At 45.4% G+C, this 25,000-nt stretch overlaps 1 protein-coding gene across 1 annotated transcript in view; it reads left to right on the top strand.

The window, feature by feature from the left end:
- The first annotated feature begins 18,523 nt into the window (after positions 1–18,523).
- Positions 18,524–25,000, top strand: part of xpc (xeroderma pigmentosum, complementation group C) — a 19,382-nt gene continuing 12,905 nt past the window's right edge. The window contains exons 1-7 of the mRNA XM_042299302.1: positions 18,524–18,830; positions 23,306–23,569; positions 23,719–23,818; positions 23,999–24,083; positions 24,268–24,425; positions 24,596–24,716; positions 24,980–25,000. The exon at positions 24,980–25,000 is cut by the window's right edge and continues 69 nt beyond it. Of these exons, the coding sequence (XP_042155236.1) occupies positions 18,647–18,830; positions 23,306–23,569; positions 23,719–23,818; positions 23,999–24,083; positions 24,268–24,425; positions 24,596–24,716; positions 24,980–25,000 (933 nt within the window). The 5' untranslated portion in view covers positions 18,524–18,646. The remainder of the gene's footprint in view (positions 18,831–23,305; positions 23,570–23,718; positions 23,819–23,998; positions 24,084–24,267; positions 24,426–24,595; positions 24,717–24,979) is intronic.

The raw sequence follows: 25,000 nt of genomic DNA, 5'->3' as shown, positions 1-25,000 counted from the left end.
TCTGTCTACCCTACCTGTACTCACCTGCTCTGTCCACCCTACCTGCACTGTCTACCCTACCTGTACTCACCTGCTCTGTCTACCCTACCTGCACTCACCTGCTCTGTCTACCCTACCTGTACTCACCTGCTCTGTCTACCCTACCTGTACTCACCTGCTCTGTCTACCCTACCTGTACTCACCTGCTCTGTCTACCCTACATACACTCACTTGCTCTGTCTACCCTACCTGTACTCACCTGCTCTGTCTACCCTACCTGTACTCACCTGCTCTGTCTACTCACCTGCTCTGTCTACCCTACCTGCACTCACCTGCTCTGTCTACACTACCTGTACTCACCTGCTCTGTCTACCCTACCTGTACTCCCTGCTCTGTCTACTCACCTGCTCTGTTTACCCTACTTGTACTCACCTGCTCTGTCTACTCACCTGCTCTGTCTACAATACCTGCACTCACCTGCTCTGTCTACCCTACCTGTACTCACCTGCTCTGTCTACCCTACCTATACTCACCTGCTCTGTCTACCCTACCTGTACTCACCTGCTCTGTCCACCCTACCTGCACTCATCTGCTCTGTCTACCCTACCTGCATTCATCTGCTCTGTCTACCCTACCTGCATTCATCTGCTCTGTCTACCCTACCTGTACTCACCTGCTCTGTCTACCCTACCTGCACTCACTTGCTCTGTCTACCCTACCTTCACTCCCCTGCTCTGTCTACCCTACCTGCACTCACCTGCTCTGTCTACCCTACCTGTACTCACCTGCTCTGTCAACCCTACCTGCACGGTCGACCCTACCTGTACTCACCTGCTCTGTCTACCCTACCTGCACTCACCTGCTCTGTCCACCCTACCTGTACTCACCTGCTCTGTCTACCCTACCTGTACTCACCTGCTCTGTCTACCCTACATGCACTCGCTTGCTCTGTCTACCCTACCTGTACTCACCTGCTCTGTCTACCCTACCTGTACTCACCTGCTCTGTCTACTCACCTGCTCTGTCTACCCTACCTGCACTCACCTGCTCTGTCTACAATACCTGTACTCACCTGCTCTGTCTACTCACCTGCTCTGTCTAGCCTACTTGTACCCACCTGCTCTGTCTACTCACCTGCTCTGTCTACAATACCTGCACTCACCTGCTCTGTCTACCCTACCTGTACTCACCTGCTCTGTCTACCCTACCTGTACTCACCTGCTCTGTCCACCCTACCTGCACTCATCTGCTCTGTCTACCCTACCTGTACTCACCTGCTCTGTCTACTCACCTGCTCTGTCTACCCTACCTGCACTCACTTGCTCTGTCTACCCTACCTGCACTCCCTGCTCTGTCTACCCTACCTGCACTCATCTGCTCTGTCTACCCTACCTGTACTCACCTGCTCTGTCTACCCTACCTGTACTCACCTGCTCTGTCAACCCTACCTGCACTCACCTGCTCTGTCTACCCTACCTGTACTTACCTGCTCTGTCTACCCTACCTGCACTCATCTGCTCTGTCTACCATACCTGTACTCACCTGCTCTGTCTACCCTACCTGCACTCATCTGCTCTGTCTACCCTACCTGCATTCATCTGCTCTCTACCCTACCTGCACTCACCTGCTCTGTCTACTCACCTGCTCTGTCTACCCTACCTGCACTCACTTGCTCTGTCTACCCTACCTGCACTCACCTTCTATGTCTACCCTACCTGCACTCACTTGCTCTGACTACCCTACCTGTACTCCCTGCTCTGTCTACCATACCTGCACTCACATGTTCTGTCTACCCTACCTGCACTCACTTGCTCTGTCTACCCTACCTGCACTCACCTTCTATGTCTACCCTACCTGCACTCACTTGCTCTGACTACCCTACCTGTACTCCCTGCTCTGTCTACCCTACCTGCACTCATCTGCTCTGTCTACCCTACCTGCACTCACCTGCTCTGTCTACCCTACCTGTACTCATCTGCTCTGTCTACCCTACCTGTACTCATCTGCTCTGACTACCCTACCTGTACTCATTTGTTCTGTCTACCCTACCTGTACTCACCTGCTCTGTCTACCCTACCTGTACTCACCTGCTCTGTCTACTCTACCTGCACTCACCTGCTCTGTCTACCCTACCTGTACTCACCTGCTCTGTCTACCCTACCTGTACTCACCTGCTCTGTCTACCCTACCTGTACTCACCTGCTCTGTCTACCCTACCTGTACTCACCTGCTCTGTCTACCCTACCTGTACTCACCTGCTCTGTCTACCCTACCTGTACTCACCTGCTCTGTCTACCCTACCTGTACTCATTTGCTCTGTCTACCCTACCTGTACTCACCTGCTCTGTCCACCCTACCTGTACTCATTTGCTCTGTCTACCCTACCTGTACTCACCTGCTCTGTCTACTCTACCTGCACTCACCTGCTCTGTCTACCCTACCTGTACTCACCTGCTCTGTCCACCCTACCTGTACTCATTTGCTTTGTCTACTCTACCTGCACTCACCTGCTCTGTCCACCCTACCTGTACTCATTTGCTCTGTCTACTCTACCTGCACTCACCTGCTCTGTCTACCCTACCTGTACTCACCTGCTCTGTCTACCCTACCTGTACTCACCTGCTCTGTCTACTCTACCTGCACTCACCTGCTCTGTCTACCCTACCTGTACTCACCTGCTCTGTCTACTCTACCTGCACTCACCTGCTCTGTCCACCCTACCTGTACTCATTTGCTCTGTCTACTCTACCTGCACTCACCTGCTCTGTCTACCCTACCTGTACTCACCTGCTCTGTCTACCCTACCTGTACTCATTTGCTCTGTCTACTCTACCTGCACTCACCTGCTCTGTCTACCCTACCTGTACTCACCTGCTCTGTCTACTCTACCTGCACTCACCTGCTCTGTCCACCCTACCTGTACTCACCTGCTCTGTCTACTCTACCTGCACTCACCTGCTCTGTCTACCCTACCTGTACTCACCTGCTCTGTCCACCCTACCTGTACTCATTTGCTCTGTCTACCCTACCTGTACTCACCTGCTCTGTCTACTCTACCTGCACTCACCTGCTCTGTCTACCCTACCTGTACTCACCTGCTCTGTCTACTCTACCTGCACTCACCTGCTCTGTCCACCCTACCTGTACTCACCTGCTCTGTCTACTCTACCTGCACTCACCTGCTCTGTCTACCCTACCTGTACTCACCTGCTCTGTCCACCCTACCTGTACTCATTTGCTCTGTCTACTCTACCTATACTCACCTGCTCTGTCTACCCTACCTGCACTCACCTGCTCTGTCTACCCTACCTGTACTCACCTGCTCTGTCTACCCTACCTGTACTCACCTGCTCTGTCTACCCTACCTGTACTCACCTGCTCTGTCCACCCTACCTGCACTCATCTGCTCTGTCTACCCTACCTGCATTCATCTGCTCTGTCTACCCTACCTGCATTCATCTGCTCTGTCTACCCTACCTGTACTCACCTGCTCTGTCTACCCTACCTGCACTCACTTGCTCTGTCTACCCTACCTTCACTCCCCTGCTCTGTCTACCCTACCTGCACTCACCTGCTCTGTCTACCCTACCTGTACTCACCTGCTCTGTCAACCCTAACTGCACGGTCGACCCTACCTGTACTCACCTGCTCTGTCTACCCTACCTGCACTCACCTGCTCTGTCCACCCTACCTGTACTCACCTGCTCTGTCTACCCTACCTGTACTCACCTGCTCTGTCTACCCTACATGCACTCACTTGCTCTGTCTACCCTACCTGTACTCACCTGCTCTGTCTACCCTACCTGTACTCACCTGCTCTGTCTACTCACCTGCTCTGTCTACCCTACCTGCACTCACCTGCTCTGTCTACAATACCTGTACTCACCTGCTCTGTCTACTCACCTGCTCTGTCTAGCCTACTTGTACCCACCTGCTCTGTCTACTCACCTGCTCTGTCTACAATACCTGCACTCACCTGCTCTGTCTACCCTACCTGTACTCACCTGCTCTGTCTACCCTACCTGTACTCACCTGCTCTGTCCACCCTACCTGCACTCATCTGCTCTGTCTACCCTACCTGTACTCACCTGCTCTGTCTACTCACCTGCTCTGTCTACCCTACCTGCACTCACTTGCTCCGGCTACCCTATCTGCACTCACCTGCTCTGTCTACCCTACCTGCACTCACTTGCTCTGTCTACCCTACCTGCACTCCCCTGCTCTGTCTACCCTACCTGCACTCATCTGCTCTGTCTACCCTACCTGTACTCACCTGCTCTGTCTACCCTACCTGTACTCACCTGCTCTGTCAACCCTACCTGCACTCACCTGCTCTGTCTACCCTACCTGTACTTACCTGCTCTGTCTACCCTACCTGCACTCATCTGCTCTGTCTACCATACCTGTACTCACCTGCTCTGTCTACCCTACCTGCACTCATCTGCTCTGTCTACCCTACCTGCATTCATCTGCTCTCTACCCTACCTGCACTCACATGTTCTGTCTACCCTACCTGCACTCACCTGCTCTGTCTACCCTATCTGCACTCACCTGCTCTGTCTACTCACCTGCTCTGTCTACCCTACCTGCACTCACTTGCTCTGTCTACCCTACCTGCACTCACCTTCTATGTCTACCCTACCTGCACTCACTTGCTCTGACTACCCTACCTGTACTCCCTGCTCTGTCTACCATACCTGCACTCACATGTTCTGTCTACCCTACCTGCACTCACTTGCTCTGTCTACCCTACCTGCACTCACCTTCTATGTCTACCCTACCTGCACTCACTTGCTCTGACTACCCTACCTGTACTCCCTGCTCTGTCTACCCTACCTGCACTCATCTGCTCTGTCTACCCTACCTGCACTCACCTGCTCTGTCTACCCTACCTGTACTCATCTGCTCTGTCTACCCTACCTGTACTCATCTGCTCTGACTACCCTACCTGTACTCATTTGTTCTGTCTACCCTACCTGTACTCACCTGCTCTGTCTACCCTACCTGTACTCACCTGCTCTGTCTACTCTACCTGCACTCACCTGCTCTGTCTACCCTACCTGTACTCACCTGCTCTGTCTACCCTACCTGTACTCACCTGCTCTGTCTACCCTACCTGTACTCACCTGCTCTGTCTACCCTACCTGTACTCACCTGCTCTGTCTACCCTACCTGTACTCACCTGCTCTGTCTACCCTACCTGTACTCACCTGCTCTGTCTACCCTACCTGTACTCATTTGCTCTGTCTACCCTACCTGTACTCACCTGCTCTGTCCACCCTACCTGTACTCATTTGCTCTGTCTACCCTACCTGTACTCACCTGCTCTGTCTACTCTACCTGCACTCACCTGCTCTGTCTACCCTACCTGTACTCACCTGCTCTGTCCACCCTACCTGTACTCATTTGCTTTGTCTACTCTACCTGCACTCACCTGCTCTGTCCACCCTACCTGTACTCACCTGCTCTGTCTACTCTACCTGCACTCACCTGCTCTGTCTACCCTACCTGTACTCACCTGCTCTGTCTACTCTACCTGCACTCACCTGCTCTGTCCACCCTACCTGTACTCATTTGCTCTGTCTACTCTACCTGCACTCACCTGCTCTGTCTACCCTACCTGTACTCACCTGCTCTGTCTACCCTACCTGTACTCATTTGCTCTGTCTACTCTACCTGCACTCACCTGCTCTGTCTACCCTACCTGTACTCACCTGCTCTGTCTACTCTACCTGCACTCACCTGCTCTGTCCACCCTACCTGTACTCACCTGCTCTGTCTATCTCTACCTGCACTCACCTGCTCTGTCTACCCTACCTGTACTCACCTGCTCTGTCCACCCTACCTGTACTCATTTGCTCTGTCTACCCTACCTGTACTCACCTGCTCTGTCTACTCTACCTGCACTCACCTGCTCTGTCTACCCTACCTGTACTCACCTGCTCTGTCTACTCTACCTGCACTCACCTGCTCTGTCCACCCTACCTGTACTCACCTGCTCTGTCTACTCTACCTGCACTCACCTGCTCTGTCTACCCTACCTGTACTCATTTGCTCTGTCTACCCTACCTGTACTCACCTGCTCTGTCTACTCTACCTGCACTCACCTGCTCTGTCTACCCTACCTGTACTCACCTGCTCTGTCTACTCTACCTGCACTCACCTGCTCTGTCCACCCTACCTGTACTCACCTGCTCTGTCTACTCTACCTGCACTCACCTGCTCTGTCTACCCTACCTGTACTCACCTGCTCTGTCTACTCTACCTGCACTCACCTGCTCTGTCCACCCTACCTGTACTCATTTGCTCTGTCTACCCTACCTGTACTCACCTGCTCTGCACTTTACATACTTTACATTGTTTGCAAGATTCAACACAATACCATGATAATCACCGTGTTCATTTTCGGAAGTTGCTTGCATTTCTGCGCGTCTCATTTGTAAACATTTCAACTGTATTCAATTGTTACTCTTTTAAATTCCACAAAAAAAACACGCATCAAAATAAAGTTCTTTCTTCTCTTTCGTTGTGACGTAAGTGTCGATGGAGTGGTAAGGCAAAAGTATCCGACTGTGGATTGAAGTCGACGAGTAATGTCAGGGGAGGTACATGTGCACTGACAGCCAATTGGACATCTTCTGCTCTTTCTCGGAAACGCAACAGTGGCAGACATGGAAGGAAGTGTACCCTATCGAAATTCCACTTCTCCCACGTAAAACTGAACATGTCCAAAGAATGAATATCCTGACGATAATGAAATTAGATACCTGCCCAAGCTCTTTGTAACATTTAGAGTGCCTTCAGACAGTATTCATACCCCTTGACTTATTCCACATTTTGTTGTGTTGCAGCCTGAATTCAACATAGATTAAATATACTGTATGCTTTGTCTCACCCATCTACACACAACACCCCATAATGACAAAGTGAAGACATGTTTCTAGACATGTTTGCAAATTTCTTGAAAATGAAATACAGAAATATCTCATTTACATAAGTGTTCACACCCCTGAGTCACTGCTCTGGAGAAGCAGCTTTGGCAGAGAGTACAGCTGTGAGTCTTTCTGTGTAAATCTCTAAGAGCTTTCCACACCTGGATTGTGCAACATTTGCCCATTATTCTTTTACAAAAATGTTCAAGCTCTGTCATATTGGTTGTTGATCATTGCTAGACAACCATTTTCAGGTCTTTCCAAAGATTTTCAAGTAAATGTAGGTCAAAACTGTAACTAGGCCACTCAGGAACATTCACTGTCTTCTTGGTAAGCAACTCCAGTGTAGATTTGGCCTTGTGTTATAGGTTATTTTCCTGTGGAATTCATCTCCCAGTTTCTGGTGGAAAGCAAACTGAACCAGGTTTGCCACTAGGATTTTGCCTGTGCTTAGCTCCATTCCGTTTCTTTTTTATCCTGAATATCTCCTCAGTCCTTAACGATTACAAGCATACCCATAACATGATGCAACCACCACTATGCTTGAAAATATGGAGAGTGGTACTCAGTGATGTGTTGTATTGGATTTGCACCAAACATAACATACCATAACACTTTTGTATTCAGGACAAAAACAGTGAATTGCTTTGCCACATTTCTTACAGTATTACTTCATGAATTAAAAAATATATAATTCTTCCACTTTGACATTACAGGGTAGTGTGTGTGGATCGTTGACAAAGAAGGACAATTAAATCCATTTTAATCGCACAGCAAAAAGTCAAGGGGTGTGAATACCTTCTGAAGGCACTGTAATTGTACGTCTGGGGTTCCGAGATTCAAAAATCTGGGTAAACACTATTATTGCACACAGAGTGAATCCATGCAACTTATTATGTGACTTGTTTAGCACATTTTTACTCCTGAACTCATTTAGTCCATAACAAAGGGTTGAATACTTATTGACTCAAGACATATCGGCTTTTTATTCTTTAATGAATTAATAAAATAAAAACATTTAAAACATAATTCCACTTTGACATTATGGAATATTGTGTGTAGGCCAGTGACAAACAAATCTAAATTGTATCCATTATAAATTCAGGCTGTAACTTACAAAAATGTGGAAAAAGTCAAGGGGTGTGAACACTTTCTGAAGGCTCTGCACACAACTTGTTTTTTTACATTTTCTTAATGGTTTTCTCAAAATATAACCAGGTAGTGAGTGCATAGGCTACTGGAATGAGAACATATAGGTGTGTTTGCAGCATATTGGATATGCTCTGTTGTTTGTCATTACTTCATGACCTTGTACCTTCCTCGTTATCATTTGTGATCGTGCAACATGGAATTGTAACAGATGTGATTAAATGGAGTCCACAAAGATTATTACTGTACGGTCATTAACTGCATGTAAGTATCACTGCAGCCTGCATTGTATTTCTTTCATTCTTAACCTTCATGTTGCTTTTGTCAGTAAACATGTAAAGAACAGAATTTGATTCAATCACATGGACAAACACTAACTGTACAGAAAAGTATTAGACTATATATGTACAGTACCAGTCAAAAGTTTGGACACACCTACTCATTCAAGGATTTGTCCTTATTTGTACTATTTTCTACATTGTAGAATAATAGTGAAGACATCAAAACTATGAACTAACACATATGGAATCATGTGGTAACCAAAAAAGTGTTAAACAAATCAAAATATATTCTATATTTTAGATTCGTCAAAGTAGCCACCCTTTGCCTTGATGACAGCTTTGCACACTCTTGGCATTCTCTCAACCAACTTCACCTGGAATGCTTTTCCAAAAGTCTTTAAGGAGTTCCCGCATATGCTGAGCACTTGTTGGCTGCTTCTCCTTCACTCTGCGGTTCAACTCATCCCAAACCATCTCAATTGGGTTGAGGTCGGGTGATTGTGGAGGCCAGGTCATCTGATGCAGCACTCCATCACTCTCCTTCTTGGTCAAATAGCCCTTACACAGCCTGGAGGTGTTTTGGGTCATTGTCCTGTTGAAATACAAATCATAGTCCCACAAAGCGCAAACCAGATGGGATGGTGTATCGCTGCAGAATGCTGTGGTAGCCATGCTGGTTAAGTGTGCCTTGAAGCAAGAGTATGACAGAGTTGTCGCAGGAGTAAAATGAAAGCATCAATCCAGCGAGATTTAAGTGACAAGTGGATTTTGCAACCCTCAAACACAGGAAATATTTGGCTGAAAACGACAGATCCTCAGGTGGGCAGGGCATGGCGTTGCTACGTAGAGAGCCAGGAGTTCAGGTGTGAGACTGGGGGAGCAGGTGGCAACTTCCTGTGCAGGATGAATGGGCTATTGCCCTCTTCAGGAAAGAACATCACATTCCTTCTCTCGCTGACTCAGGCAAGCAATTCTGCAAACTGCTATAGATGGGCACGCCACCAATGCTTTACAGAGCCTTTGATTCCCATGCCATATCTATGAGGGCAGAATTATAATACAGCCTTTTGATGGAGACTGATCAGCTCCCATGAATAACAATTACTGGCAGACTGTTTGTAATACCCACGTTGGTCTTGTTTTATCACAACCGCTTCAGACGAAATGCTCGTGTCTCTTCCTAGAGTCTTGTATCGATTTAGGAGTATCAATGTATTTTTTGTTGTTACATTATCGCAGGATGTCTATACTGTGTCTCAGACCTCAACGTGTGCAGAGGCACAACACGAAGCCTCGGCAGTAGGTGACATCATTTGACATTTGCCCAAAATGGCCACGGTGAGCCAATGCACGAAGAAGAAGCCTGTGGCTGCATGGCTGCTGTGTTTCGGGCTTGCTTCCTGAGAGTGTCCCCCCTTCCTCTGCCCTGCGTGATGTGGGCACAGATGAAGGAGCAGTGTTGCTCCGAGAAACAGGGGAGCAGGGAGACACACAGGAATGCAGCTCCAGTGGAGCCTCAAGGAGAGGAGGAGGAGGGGGCAATTAATTTTGGGCTTCTTTTTTTCCCCACTTTCTCCTTCAGTCTCAGGCTACAGTTCTGTTGTTAAGACAACCAGAAGGAATGGCTGGCAACTGGTTGGTTTGTAACGCCTGTCTGTCCTCAAAAACGGCTAGAGTAACAGGACACCACCACACATTCAAACACACAAACAAACAGGGGTACATTACACACACACACCCCTCATCATGGACACGCCAGTGCTCTGCCGCCTCTGACATTCAAAAGCTAACTGTTTCTGTCAATCTCACTACTTTATCATACCTAGAATGAAAGTGCTTTTTGGGGGTATTTGAATGAGTGAAAATAGCTATTCAGCTGCTATGACCCTTTATTAACACGCGTGTAGGGCTTCACAAAGCCTCTCGAATGGAGGCGGTCTTGTGCTCAGGTATGATGTTCCCTTTCATTCCCCGTGCTCGCCACCCATTGGCTCCCCGGCGCTGGTGGGCTTTTGTTCTCCCCCTCCCAACTCTCCCTCTCTCTGTCTGAGCGAGTGAATGGAAATACGCACAGATGTGTGGCGCTGTTCAAACTTCGCCTGCGTCGTCGCGCAACTGCCCAGTTAGACTGTATGTGGTGTCCTCTAACTGGGACGGTGGTTGAAAGATGCGATAGCCTATCCACCTGCCGATGCAACTCTAGCCGGCGGTCTATTGCAGTGGTTCACCGGTGACCAGTCCAAGGGTAGTAGGCGTTCTCCAGGCGCAGACTGCGGCGAGGAAAGCAGCGGTTCTTTTCAGGATGGGGAACTCGGATCTCCAGCGTACTGGCATGGATGATGCCGATCAGTGAGCCCACATTCCCTTCACTGCCGTATCTAAATCTCAAATGCGGTCTAACAATTCCAGTGGCTGAAGGACTTTTTTTAGATGAAGGTTAGGGTATGAGGTCTGCGGTTTATCACTATATTTCACCTGTTTTCAACTGCTCGTCATGGCTATGGAAATCTCTGCCGGTAGGCTATGACTAATTTGTTCAGGATTAATTTTATAATTCTATTTAGCCTACCATTTAGGCATATTTACACACACGTTGAGTTATAAAAGCTGAACTGATGTGTGATTTTGCTGATCTTGAAAATAAATACATTTTTTCGTTTGTTTCGTAAATAATTCTGAGTATGTTTATGGGATTCAATGACCATAATCGATATTTGTTTTTATTTAAAGACAAATATCATGATGATTCCACTTTGATTTCATAATCATAATCATCACATAAGAGCCTAATTGTTGATCTGATTGAATGGTGAATGAATGCCATTGCATTTTCTCTTGAGAAAGTGAGCTGAGGGTAACGGGGACACAAGAGGCACTCACAGACAGCGAGTTTAAACATTTCACTTGCAAACGGCAAGACATCTCCGAGAACGCGACGACCGAGGACAGGACAACAGGTGCCTCTGCTCACCTCGGCGGACACAGAACTGGCATTACGCAGCGGGGTCACAGTGAAAGTATACGCCGTTTCCTCTTACCTGCTGTGAAAATGGGAAGGGTTAGTCATGTTTGTGCTGTTGATGAAAATACTGAAAATGGTGGTAAAGGAAGTAGTGGGGGGAAACTCTGAGCCCGCTCTGAGGTGGATCCTTCCACACCTGTACCTTTCCTTACCCCTAGGGGCAACGCTGCACCATACTTGCTATAGTAGTGTAGTTATGACACCACTCCAGTGTGAGTGTGTACATAGTTCATGCAGCCTATGTTATGAGTATGGGTAGTTTATAGTCTGCTCGGAGTGCCCACTGCACTGTATGGCTTTTTATTCCTATCTGACTGCGTTCAGGGTTCATATAGGGATGGAAGCCATGCAGTGCGCTGGGCTCATATCACGCGGGACCACAGAAGAGGACCACGGAGACAAGCCTCCACTGTTCATCTCCCCGTGATCCGAGTGATCTGTCTCCTACTGCAGCGAGACTGTCTGGAGCTTGTGGCTCTCTTATCAGTTCACAGACAGCTCCCTGAAGTGTTATAATACATCGAGGTTCCAGCACCACCCAGATGTCTGTCCACAACAAGATACCTACTTACCTGTTACCTTTCCCCATGCCGTCAATGTTTCTATACCCCCCTCCCTACGCAGCTTGTTCTGGTCTAATCTCGCATGTTGATTTTGAAAGATCATTTGGGTTTGGGCATGGTACAACCACAACAATTTGAGTCACTGCTAATTTTTGTAAATAAATTACATATTTTTTTAAAGACTAAAACATGTCATAGTGAGAGATAGAGAGAGAGGGTGAAATGAGGAGCGGGTGGTGCATATAGTTGTTTTATAGAACAAGTGTCAAGACTGATGACAATTGCCCCTTCATATGCCCTCACACACACACACACACACACACACACACACACATATATGCTGGGAGTCAACCAGTTTATCTGGCTTTTGGATTTTCCTGTTGCAGACCATAGAACAAAAAAACCTTCCTGCCACATTGTACAATACTGCCACTCTGAGTAAAGCACAGTGCACTGCATTTTACCCTCAGTTTTTCTCATCAGCGTTCCTCAAATAACCACTACATATTACAATGGAGTGCACTAGGGGGCCGATTCAGATTTAGGAACTGTACACCTTTCCGACGCATTTAAGGAAATATACACCTTATCTACACACTCCTTTCCTATCCAATTCTCAGTAGTTGGTATTCAGACTTAATTTATGGAGGCACATACAGTTGAAGTCAGAAGTTTACATACACCTTAGCCAAATACATTTAAACTCAGTTTTTCACAATTCATGCCATTCAATCTGAGTAAAAATGCCCTGTCTTAGGTCAGTTAGGATCAGCACTTCATTTTAAGAATGTGAAATGTCAGAATAATAGTAGAGAATTATTTATTTCAGCTTTTATTTCTTTCATCACATTCCCAGTGAGTCAGAACTTTACATACACTCAATTAGTATTTGGTAGCATTGCCTTTAAATTGTTTAACTGTGGTCAAACATTTCAGGTAGCCTTCTCGCAATAAGTTGGGTGAATGTTGGCCCATTCCTCCTGAAAGAGCTGGTGTAACTGAGTCAGGTTTGTAGGCCTCCTTGCTCGCACACACTTTTTCAGTTCTGCCCACAAATTCTCAATGGGATTGAGGTCAGGGCTTTGTGATGGCCACTCCAATACCTTGACTTTGTTATCCTTAAGCCATTTTGCCACAACTTTGGAAGTATGCGTGGGGTCATTGTTCATTTGGAAGACCCATTTGGGACCAAGCTTTAACTTCCTGACTGATGTCTTGAGATGTTGCTTCAATATATCCACATACTTTTCCTGCCTCATTGTGCCATCTATTTTGTGAAGTGCACCAGTCCCTCTTGCAGCAAAGCACCCCCACACCATGAGGCTGCCACCCCTGTGCTTCACGGTTGGGATGGTGTTCTTCGGCTTGCAAGCCTCCCCCTTTTTCCTCCAAACATAACAATGGTCATTATGGCCAAACAGTTCTATTTTTATTTCATCAGACCAGAGGACATTTCTCCAAAAAGTATGATCTTTGTCTCCATGTGCCGTTGCAAACCGTAGTCTGCCTTTTTTTATGGCGGTTTTGGAGCAGTGCCTTCTTTCTTGGTGAGCGGCCTTTCCGGTTACGTCGATATAGGACTCGTTTTACTGTGGATATAGATACTTTTGTAACTGTTTCCTCCAGCATCTTCACAATAACCTTTGCTGTTGTTCTGAGATTGATTTGCACTTTTCGCACCAAAGTACGTTCATCTCTAGGAGACAGAACGCTTCTCCTTCCTGAGGGGTACGATGGCTTCGTGGTCTCATGGTGCTTATACTTGCGTACTATTGTTTGTACAGATGAACGTGGTACCTTCAGGCATTTGGAAATTGCTCCCAAGGATGAACCAGACTTGTGGAGGTCTACAATTGTTTTTGAGGTCTTGGCTGATATCTTTTGATTTTCCCATGATGTCAAGCAAAGAGGCACTGAGTTTGAAGGTAGGCCTTGAAATACATCCACAGGTACACCTCCAATTGACCCAAATTATGTCAATTAGCCTATCAGAAGCTTCTAAAGCCATGACATAATTTTCTGGAATTTTCCAAGCTGTTTAAAGACACAGTCAACTTAACGTATGTAAACTTCTAACCCTCTGGAAATATGATACAGTGAATTATAGGTGAAATAATCTGTCTGTAAACAATTGTTGGAAAAAGTAGATGTCCTAACCGAATTGCCAAAACTATAGTTTGTTAACAAGAAATGTGTGGAGTGGTTGAAAAACGAGTTGTAATGACTCCAACCTAAGTGTTTGTAAACTTCCGACTTCAACTGTAACACGATTTGCATGCGTGGCTCAGTTGCGTGCTATAAATAAATGTAATCAAAGAGGAAGAGGCAAAGCGAAAAGGATAACTGGGCCCAAAATCTGTCTTCTCCAGCAGGTGGCGTTTTATAAATATATTTTTTTACTCACCACATGACTTTTTTTCAATAATCATGTTTCCATCCCCAGTTTTCATGAAAGTAAAGTCGTACCATATAAACAAAAATCACAACAGGAAGTTTCTGTACACCTTGATGCCAGGAACAAGTTAGTTTGGTGGGAACACCACTAGAGGGAAAATGCCATATTTTCTTTACGTAGATTTAAGGATATTTGCATGAATTGGATGGAAACCTAGCTAGTGTAGAGAATTTGGTCAACAAGAAACGCAATGGCTTTTTTGCCACTCGAGGCTTTTTTGTCGAATATAAGTTTTACAATGCTTAGGTTGTTAACTGATTATAAGTAGAACACGCGCCACATCTCGCCATCTTTGAGGGGAAAAAAACACTTTTATATCGGAGAATGGTCCCACCTTATCTTGCCTCCTCCCGGCTGCCTTATTCACATTGTTAAAGCGTCCACTTGAATATATGGTCTATATAATGGACAATCTGTGATTTAATTCAACCCCAGAAAACACACTCCCTGGGTGGCCTACCAATTTGATCGGGGCGTTTTTGTTCAATTTGTTTTAATGTTCATTTATCTAAAGCAAACCCTTTAAATACGGTGTACCTTTCATTTGAGTTTGATCGGCGCAAGACTTGAATGTAGACTATGGAGAACGCGTTCAGAATCTAGAAAGACAGCCATGAAAATACAGTATGCATATTTGTCTCTGTTTCAGTACCCATGGGTTACGGGGTAGATTTAAAAACACCGATTTTACACATTTATGTTAAGGGAATAATCTTGAATCCTATTTCAAGGAAAAATTTGGCCTTTAAGCACAAACTAAAAAAAAGTGGTTAAATGATTCTGAAAGTTGACACGTCCAGTTCATCAATGGTAACATTGGAAGTAGTAGTGAAGCCTACAGTACATCTTTTGTGTTGCACAGCAACTCACTGCCTTCCTGAAGACAAACAATGTATACGAAATGCTTCAGTCTGGTTTTAGACCCCATCATAGCACTGAGACTGCACTTGTGAAGGTGGTAAATTACCTTTTAATGGCATCAGACCGAGGCTCTGCATCTGTCCTCGTGCTCCTAGACCTTAGTGCTGCTTTTGATACCATCGATCACCACATTCTTTTGGAGAGATTGGAAAACCAAATTGGTCTACACGGACAAGTTCTGGCCTGGTTTAGATCTTATCTGTCAGAAAGATATCAGTTTGTCTCTGTGAATGGTTTGTCCTCTGACAAATCAACTGTAAATTTCGGTGTTCCTCAAGGTTCTGTTTTAGGACCACTATTGTTTTCACTATATATTTTACCTCTTGGGGATGTCATTCGAAAACATAATGTTAACTTTCACTGCTATGCAGATGACACACAGCTGTACATTTCAATGAAACATGGTGAAGCCCCAAAATTGCCCTCGCTAGAAGCATGTGTTTCAGACATAAGGAAGTGGATGGCTGAAAACGTTCTACTTTTAAACTCGGACAAAACAGAGATGCTTGTTCTAGGTCCCAAGAAACAAAGAGATATTCTGTTGAATCTGACAATTAATCTTAATGGTTGTACAGTCGTCTCAAATAAAACTGTGAAGGACCTCGGCGTTACTCTGGACCCTGATCTCTCTTTTGAAGAACATATCAAGACCATTTCAAGGACAGCTTTTTTCCATCTACGTAACATTGCAAAAATCAGAAACTTTCTGTCCAAAAATGATGCAGAAAGATTAATCCATGCTTTTGTCACTTCTAGGTTAGACTACTGCAATGCTCTACTTTCCGGCTACCCGGATAAAGCACTAAATAAACTTCAGTTAGTGCTAAATACGGCTGCTAGAATCCTGACAAGAACCCAAAAATTTGATCATATTACTCCAGTGCTAGCCTCCCTACACTGGCTTCCTGTCAAGGCAAGGGCTGATTTCAAGGTTTTACTGCTAACCTACAAAGCATTACATGGGCTTGCTCCTACCTATCTCTCTGATTTGGTCCTGCCGTACATACCTACACGTACGCTACGGTCACAGGACGCAGGCCTCCTAATTGTCCCTAGAATTTCTAAGCAAACAGCTGGAGGCAGGGCTTTCTCCTATAGAGCTCCATTTTTATGGAATGGTCTGCCTACCCATGTAAGAGACGCAAACTCGGTCTCAACCTTTAAGTCTTTACTGAAGACTCATCTCTATATGATTGAGTGTAGTCTGGCCCAGGAGTGGGAAGGTGAACGGAAAGGCTCTGGAGCAACGAACCGCCCTTGCTGTCTCTGCCTGGCCGGTTCCCCTCTTTCCACTGGGATTCTCTGCCTCTAACCCTATTACAGGGGCTGAGTCACTGGCTTACTGGGGCTCTTTCATACTGTGACTGGGAGGGGTGTGTCACTTGAGTGGGTTGAGTCACTGATGTGATCTTCCTGTCTGGGTTGGCGCCCCTTGGGTTGTGCCGTGGCGGAGATCTTTGTGGGCTATACTCGGCCTTGTCTCAGGATAGGTAAGTTGGTGGTTGAAGATATCCCTCTAGTGGTGTGGGGGCTGTGCTTTGGCAAAGTGGGTGGGGTTATATCCTTCCTGTTTGGCCCTGTCCGGGGGTGTCCTCGGATGGGGCCACAGTGTCTCCTGACCCCTCCTGTCTCAGCCTCCAGTATTTATGCTGCAGTAGTTTATGTGTCGGGGGGCTAGGGTCAGTTTGTTATATCTGGAGTGCTTCTCCTGTCCTATTCGGTGTCCTGTGTGAATTTAAGTGTGCTCTCTCTAATTCTCTCTTTCTTTCTTTCTCTCTCTCAGAGGACCTGAGGCCTAGGACCATGCCTCAGGACTACCTGACATGATGACTCCTTGCTGTCCCCAGTCCACCTGGCCGTGCTGCTGCTCCAGTTTCAACTGTTCTGCCATATTATTATTGGACCATGCTGGTCATTTATGAACATTTGAACATCTTGGCCATGTTCTGTTATAATCTCCACCCGGCACAGCCAGAAGAGGACTGGCCACCCCACATAGCCTGGTTCCTCTCTAGGTTTCTTCCTAGGTTTTGGCCTTTCTAGGGAGTTTTTCCTAGCCACCGTGCTTCTACACCTGCATTGCTTGCTGTTTGGGGTTTTAGGCTGGGTTTCTGTACAGCACTTTGAGATATCAGCTGATGTATGAAGGGCTATATAAATCAATTTGATTTGATTTAATATGGAGAATAGTATACAATAGTATGATATAATAAATATACCCTAATTGCCAGTTATCCAATTTGGCTTGCATCTCCAAATTGAATCCCTAGTTATAAGGCCATACAGGCACAGCATTTCATACTTTTCATACTCACCTGATTCCCCAGGTGAATTGAACCCACAACCCTGGCATTGCAAGCACCATGCTTGACCAATTGAGCTACACAGACCTTTTGTAACCATACCAAATGTAATATATACTAATTTGAGTGTTACATTTACTATGTTACATCTAGTCTATGAGACCTGGCTGCCACTTGGAACCCGCTCAACCTTATTCATGGTTTCCTCAGTTTAAAGGTGGGGGAAATATTAAGGAATTAGGTCAAGGTAAGAATATATTATATCTGTAGCCACAACTACAATTCTTTGATCACCATCCCAAACCTATACCTTGCTGGTGTGGCCGATGTGAAATGGCTAGCTAGTTAGCGGTGGTGCGCGCTAATAGTGTTTCAGTCGGTGACTTCACTCGCTCTGAGACCTCGAAGTAGGTTGCTCTGCAGCTTTTGTGTAACACTGCTGCGTGAGTGACTGGTTGATTTGTGCAGAGGGTTCGAGTGAGGACAGGGGCTGAAGCTATACTGTTACATTGAACAAATTCTTATTTATAATGACGGCCTACCCTGGCCCAATTGTCGACGCTGGGCCAATTGTGCACCGCCCTATGGGACTCCCAATCACGGCCGGATGTACTACAGCCTGGACTCGAACCAGGGGCTGTAGTGACTCCTCTTGTACTGAGATGCAGTACCTTAGACCGTTGCCCCACTCAGGAGCCCAAATTAAAGGTTAGAATAAGCAGAAAGGTGCATAAAAAAATGAAAAAAGTTCCAGGGAATAAACCGCCTTAACCCAGGACTGAATTTCCCCCTAAGTGAACGGGAAAATAATAGGTCTACCTACACACATCTGGAACTTTTGTAGCCTGCAGGCCATCCTTGTTGCTCGCCAACGATTAGGGAGAACTGATGGCGGGTACAGCGCGGAAGTGGATGCGGATGTGACGTTTTCGGACACCCCTTCATAACAATCTATCACCGCAGGATGTGTTATGAAAGGCTCCGTAAAGTTGTGTTGAATAACCACGGTTTCTCCGCCAAATTACACAACACCACGTGTGCATGGTAAACTCAGTCATTCACGATTCTGTCTGCAACACTATTAAAACAAAAGTACACGATTACATTTGGAACGAAGCGAGCATGGCCAAGCGTAAAGAGTCTGCAGACACAACAGTGAAGACCGACACAAAGAAGCCGAAGAAGGTTGCAAAAGGCAAAGCTGGAGGACCAAGAGCCAAAAAAGGTAAATCTAGCCAACCTAGTTACAACACCCAGCAATGAGCAAATACTTATAGGAAACGCCCGTTGAAGAAGTTCTACCTTGCCATTTCGCTAATTTAGGCTACATTGTGACAACATTACATTATCAACGTTTATATACAGGATTTGTTTTTGTTGAAAATATTATTATTATTTTTTAATTATTATAATATTGGTTGTATACGTTATATATAATGGGGGTACAACAATACCGACTTTACGAAGTTAAGACACACACGTCACTGTTTTAGAATGCTTTCTTATTCGAATAATGTACTATAGAATGATCGTGTGAGGTCTGTTTACACCTCAAACAGCATGAGATTCCCAGATGAATAGCGCGAGACTATGGCGAACTGTAGGTGTAACGAGGGTTATGGTAAAGAGAGAACAATTATTCATAATTGAATAACAACCATTCTGCGTTACGATGTTGCATCTCATATCATAACTTCTGCTTCAACTTTGTCACTGATGCGTTTCAATGGGCCAGCATCTGTCAGATTCATGTTTATTACAGATTGTGTGCAGGTGCATCCTCTTGTATGGTTACCATTGTGGATCAACTGTCTTGTCTGCATATAAAAACGTGTTTACAACTGATCTGAGTTGATTGTGTGTTTTGATTTTCTGCCGAATTCAACTCTGCATTGGTTATTTCTTTAAGACTACATAATGTTTCATCTGTAGAAGCTACAAAGCATCTACAAATGTCATATGAAGCTTTACAGCTTGCTCTGTAATACAAGTAGTATTTTTATATGATTTATATATATATATATATATATATATATATTGTTACGCACGCCTCTATGAAGAGGGAACGCAACACCCTGCTACAACTAAACTCTCTGTGAAGCGAAAAAGGTATGGACTGTAGGTGCAAGTAAGAATGACAACAGGCAGAATGCGGTACCGTTTACAAGGACTTTATTCCTTTACACGGTAATATGGGGAAAAGGGGCTGGACGGAACCAAAGCAAAGAAAGTAAATCTCAAAGCCCCCCTCTCCTATCTTACCTGCCTACCCACTACTTACCTAATTTAGCACCACCTGGTGCCCTAACCAAAATACAAGGGGTGGTCCGCCCAGGTCTTACCTAGTGTGTCTAGACAGCGAATATGCTACGGGTATATGTATGCCCGCGGGCCTCTTGCCTAAGCACTCCCTAGGTGCCTTCCCCTTCCCCCCTGGGAACAAATGAAACAGAATATTAAACAATTTTAAACAAACTAAGAAACAAAAGGATGTCAAATAAGTTCTATCTGAGCAACAAACTCACAGAACATACCACTTTCCAACAAAAACAACCTCTATCACAATCAATCTCAGCAATCCCTACCTCCAGCAAAATCTCTACCTCCAAAAAGAAGAGATCTCTTTTTTGGAGGTAGAGATTTTGCTGGAGGTAGGGATTGCTGAGATTGATTGTGATAGAGGTTGTTGTATATATATATATCTCAGCAAAAAGAAACGTCCCTTTTTCAGGACCCTGTCTTTCAAAGATAATTCGTAAAAATCCAAATAACTTCACAGATCTTCATTGTAAAAGGGTTTAAACACTGTTTCCCATGCTTGTTCAATGAACCATAAACTATTAATGAACATGCACCTGTGGAACGGTCGTTAAAGTGTGCAGAAGAGCATGAGACAAAGGAAGGTGTAGCATTGGGGAAAGTAGTGTTATGTGTTCATTGTAGGGGTGTCCATGGGGCTGGGGATCAGAAATGTCCTGTGCGAGAGAGGCAGGTTGAGGTTTCCAGGGTTAGACTAGTGCAGAAGTTGTCATATGCTGAGGCAGTGAAGAAAGTAGAGGAAGATGGGTCAAGGGGGAGGGATCCTGAGAGGAGTGGTGTGAGTATTCGATTTAAGACACTAACAGCTTACAGACGGTAGGCAATTAAGGTCACAGTTATGAAAACTTAGGACACTAAAGAGGCCTTTCTACTGACTCTGGAAAAATACCAAAAGAAAGAGTCCAAGGGTCTCTGCTCATCTGTTTGAACATGCCTTAGGCATGCTGTGGCCAGGGCAATACATTGCAATGTCCGTACTGTGAGATGCCTAAAACAGCGCTACAGGGAGACAGAACGGACAGCTGATCGTCCTCGCAGTGGTAGACCACGTATAACAACACCTGCAAAGGATCGGTACATCCGAACATCACACCTGCGGGACAGGTACAGGATGGAAACAACAACTGCCCGAGTTACACCAGGAACGCACAATCCCTCCATCAGTGCTCAGACTGTCCGCAATAAGCTGAGAGAGGCTGGCCTGAGGGCTTGTATGCCTGTTGTCAGGCAGGTCCTCACCAGACATCGCTGGCAACAACATCGCCTATGGGCACAAATCCACCGTCGCTGGACCAGACAGGACTGGCAAAAAGTGCTCTCCACTGACGAGTCGCAGTTTTGTCTCACCAGGGGTGATGGTCGGATTCACGTTTATCGTCGAAGGAATGAGCATTACACCGAGGCCTGTACTCTGGAGTGGGATCGATTTTGAGGTGGAGTGTCCGTCATGGTCTGGGGCGGTGTGTCACAGCATTATCGGACTGAGTTTGTTGTCATTGCAGGCAATCTCAATGCTGTGCGTTACAGGGAAGACGACCTCCTCCCTTATGTGGTACCCTTCCTGCAGGCTCATCCTGACATGACCCTCCAGCATGACAATGCCACCAGCCATACTGCTCGTTCTGTGTGTGATTTCCTACAAGACAGGAATGTCAGTGTTCTGCAATGGCCAGCGAAAAGCCTGGATCTCAATCCCATTGAGCACATCTGGGACCTGTTGGATCGGAGGGTGAGGACTAGGGCCATTCCCCCCAGAAATGTCCAGGAACTTGCAAGTGCCTTGGTGGAAGAGTGGGGTAACATCTCACAGCAAGAACTGGCAAATCTGGTGCAGTCCATGAGGAGGAGATGCACTGCAGTACTTAATGCAGCTGGTGGCCACACCAGATACTGACTGTTTAATTTTGATTTTGACCCCACCCCTTTGTTCAGGGACACATTATTCCATTTCTGTTAGTCACATGTCTGTGGAACTTGTTCAGTTTGTATCAGTTGTTGAATCTTATGTTCATACAAATATTTACACATGTTCAGTTTGCTGAAAATAAATGCAATTGACAGTGAGAGGACGTTTCTTTTTTTGCTGAGTTTATTTGTAAACATGAATATAAAAATAACTGATTTGGCAAATGTTTCTATATATTGTTGGACGTAATGTACTCTACAGGCATATCAAAGTTCTAGAGTGGGATCTCTGCTAGTTTTAAAGTCATGGCTCTTTTTATACGATTGGCATAGTGGAAAATGTAACCAATCACAGCCCTCCTTTTACTTGTGTCATTGAACGGCCTGCAAATCACCAGCAGAAAGGCAACCATTTTGAATCCATTTTCACGTTCAGTCTGGTAATGCTTACAAATTGGATCATAACTCTAAAAGTAGCAGAGCGCAAGTGGTGGAAAAAGTACACAAGTGTCATACTTGAGTGAAACTATAGATAACTTTTTAATAGAAAATGACTCAAGTAAAAGTGAAAGTCACCCTTTTCAAATACTACTTGAGTAAAAGTCTAAAGGTATTTGGGTTTTAAATATACTTAAGTATAAAAAGTCAAAGTATAAATCATTTCAAATTCCTTATTAAGCAAACCCAAAGGCGCTATTTTCTTGTTTTTTTAAAGACATAATTTACAAACTAAGCATTTGTGTTTAGTGAGTCTGCCAGGTCAGGGGCAGTAGGGATGACCAGGGTATGTTCTCTTGATAAGTGAGTTAATTGGACCATTTTCCTGTCCTTCTAAGCATTTCAAAATGTAATGAGTACATTTGGGTGTCAGGAAAAATGTATGGAGTAAAAAGTACATAATTTTCTTTAGAAATTTAGTGGAGTAAAAGTTGTCAAATGTAAATAGTAAAGTACACATACCAAGAAAAAAACTAAAGTAGTACTTTAAAGAATTTTCACTTAAATAATTTACACCACTGCAGAGATCCCACCCAACTTTGATAGTGGAGTATATAATGTTCAACAATATATAGAAAAATTTGCCAAATTTGATTTTTAAATTTCCAATATTCATGTTTATATTTGTTCTATATTCATAAATGAATGAAAATGTTGCATTTTTTACAGAGCAAGCAGTAAAGCTTCATATGACACCAATGTTTCCTACGTAGCACCTAAAGATGAAACACTATGGAGTCTTAAGGCCAAAATGTAATAAATATGCTCAATTATGCCTTTAGATACAAATGTCAAATATATGTCAACAGTCCTTCCTCCAAAGCACTATTTTATGGATTACATTTCGTGAAAATCCCCCAAATCATGGTCTTTTTTTTGTCTGGGTTTCGTGAGGAATCACTCATCAGTGGATTATTCAAAGTTTTTCTCTCACTTTCATCATCTTATCATGACCCATCTTCCTTTCTACCCTATCAGAGAATGGAGAGGAAACTGAGAAGGTTCAGAGAAAAGCCAAGCACAAATCCCGTCTCTCTAAACCTATAGTAGGGGACACAGCCGAAACCAACACCAGCAAATACTTCCAGGACGAGACTCCAGTGAAGGAGGAGTCTGCTGATATGAGTCCTGAGACTGATCTCATCCCTCATTTTATCAGAGCCAGAAAAGACACAGTAAAGCCTGTGAAAGAAGAAGAAGAAGAGGACAGCGAGGAGGATGAAGACTGGGAGGAAGTGGAAGGTGATCAAGGAATGAACGCTAGTTTTGATTTGTACAATGTTTGTAGGCCATATCTGTGTAGATTAATGTTCTTTGTTTTGTAGACCTATGATGGCTCTGGTCCTTGCTCTGTGTGTGTGTCACTATGTGATATTGCTGTCTGTCCCCAGAGCTGTCTGAGCCCTTAGGTCCAGTAGAGCCAGCCCTGCCCTCACAGCCCGTGGAGATAGAGATTGAGACCCCAGACATCATCCACAAGAGGCAGAAAAGGTGAGAGATGGCGGCAAGATGGCATGTGGTCTGTGTCTTTGTGTGTGCTCCTTTGGAAAAGCAAGTGCTGCGTCCTAGATGACCCAGTCAGACCAGTCAGACTGTAGGAGAATTAGCTCATTTTAGTCCAAGATGGAAATATGAACCATCCGTCAATTTACCGTGACAACCTGGCTCCAGGGAGAAGAGGAAGGCGGAGTTTGAGACCTATTTGCGACGCATGATGAACCGCTTCAACAAAGATGTGGTGGAGGACACACACAAGGTGAGCACACACACACACACACACGTACCGTAAGGACCTCCACATGGCTTAGCTCACAGACTGTCATGATACTGCTGATGGGGGAATCACAGAATGGCTGTGGTCCATTTTCTTTCTCCCTAACATGTTCTCTTCTCATTCGAACCCTTGTTACGATACCGATTTATTAACATCTCTCCCGTAGGTCCACCTCATGTGTCTTCTAGCCAATGGGATGTTCCGGAACCGGTTGTGTAGCACACCGGACCTGCTGGCCATCAGCCTGTCTCTGCTGCCCACCCACTTTACCATGGTGGCCAAGGAACGCATTGACACCAACTACCTCTCTGGCCTGCTCAAGTGGTGAGGAGGGCCTTCAATTTGTATTTGTGTGAATTATTTTTCTTCTTCTGCTTATTCCTTGTAGCTGAACTATGTTTACCCTTCTTGACACCTGACTAATTCAATCATCCCTGGCTATGTTAAGTTTACGTCTCGTTCTTTGTAATCGATCCGGGTTGATTTTTGTCCAGGTTTGGGGCGACGTTCACGCTCAACCCGGAGCTTCCCTGTGAGGAGAGGCCCGACCCACAGGCCCTGCTGGAGAGGAGGCTGGGCAGCCTCACCGCTAGAGACCACCAGGAAATGACACATGTGAGTGGCAGGTATCCTGCACACTGAATGCACCATGCAGACATGGTATGTTTTTGAGAGATGGCCACATTTTCCATATAGTTTTAAGTCAAAGGTTAAACAGTTCAGGCTCTTATGGTATGACATGTTCTCTCTAGAGAGAAATTGGGCCTAACTCAGTTTGCCTCGATGGCACTTAACCGAAGCCTGTTTTAAATATAGTGTTTCCGTTGTCTTACCTGCATGACGTAACCTTGACCTCTGTCCGCTGTGTTTTCCTCCAGCTGTTCCTATTGGTGCTGAGG

Source organism: Oncorhynchus tshawytscha, linkage group LG16 (genome assembly GCF_018296145.1).
Source record: "Oncorhynchus tshawytscha isolate Ot180627B linkage group LG16, Otsh_v2.0, whole genome shotgun sequence".
NCBI lineage: Eukaryota > Metazoa > Chordata > Actinopteri > Salmoniformes > Salmonidae > Oncorhynchus > Oncorhynchus tshawytscha.
The sequence above is the reverse complement of the archived record's forward strand: the minus strand, read 5'-3'. Positions and strand labels throughout refer to the sequence as shown.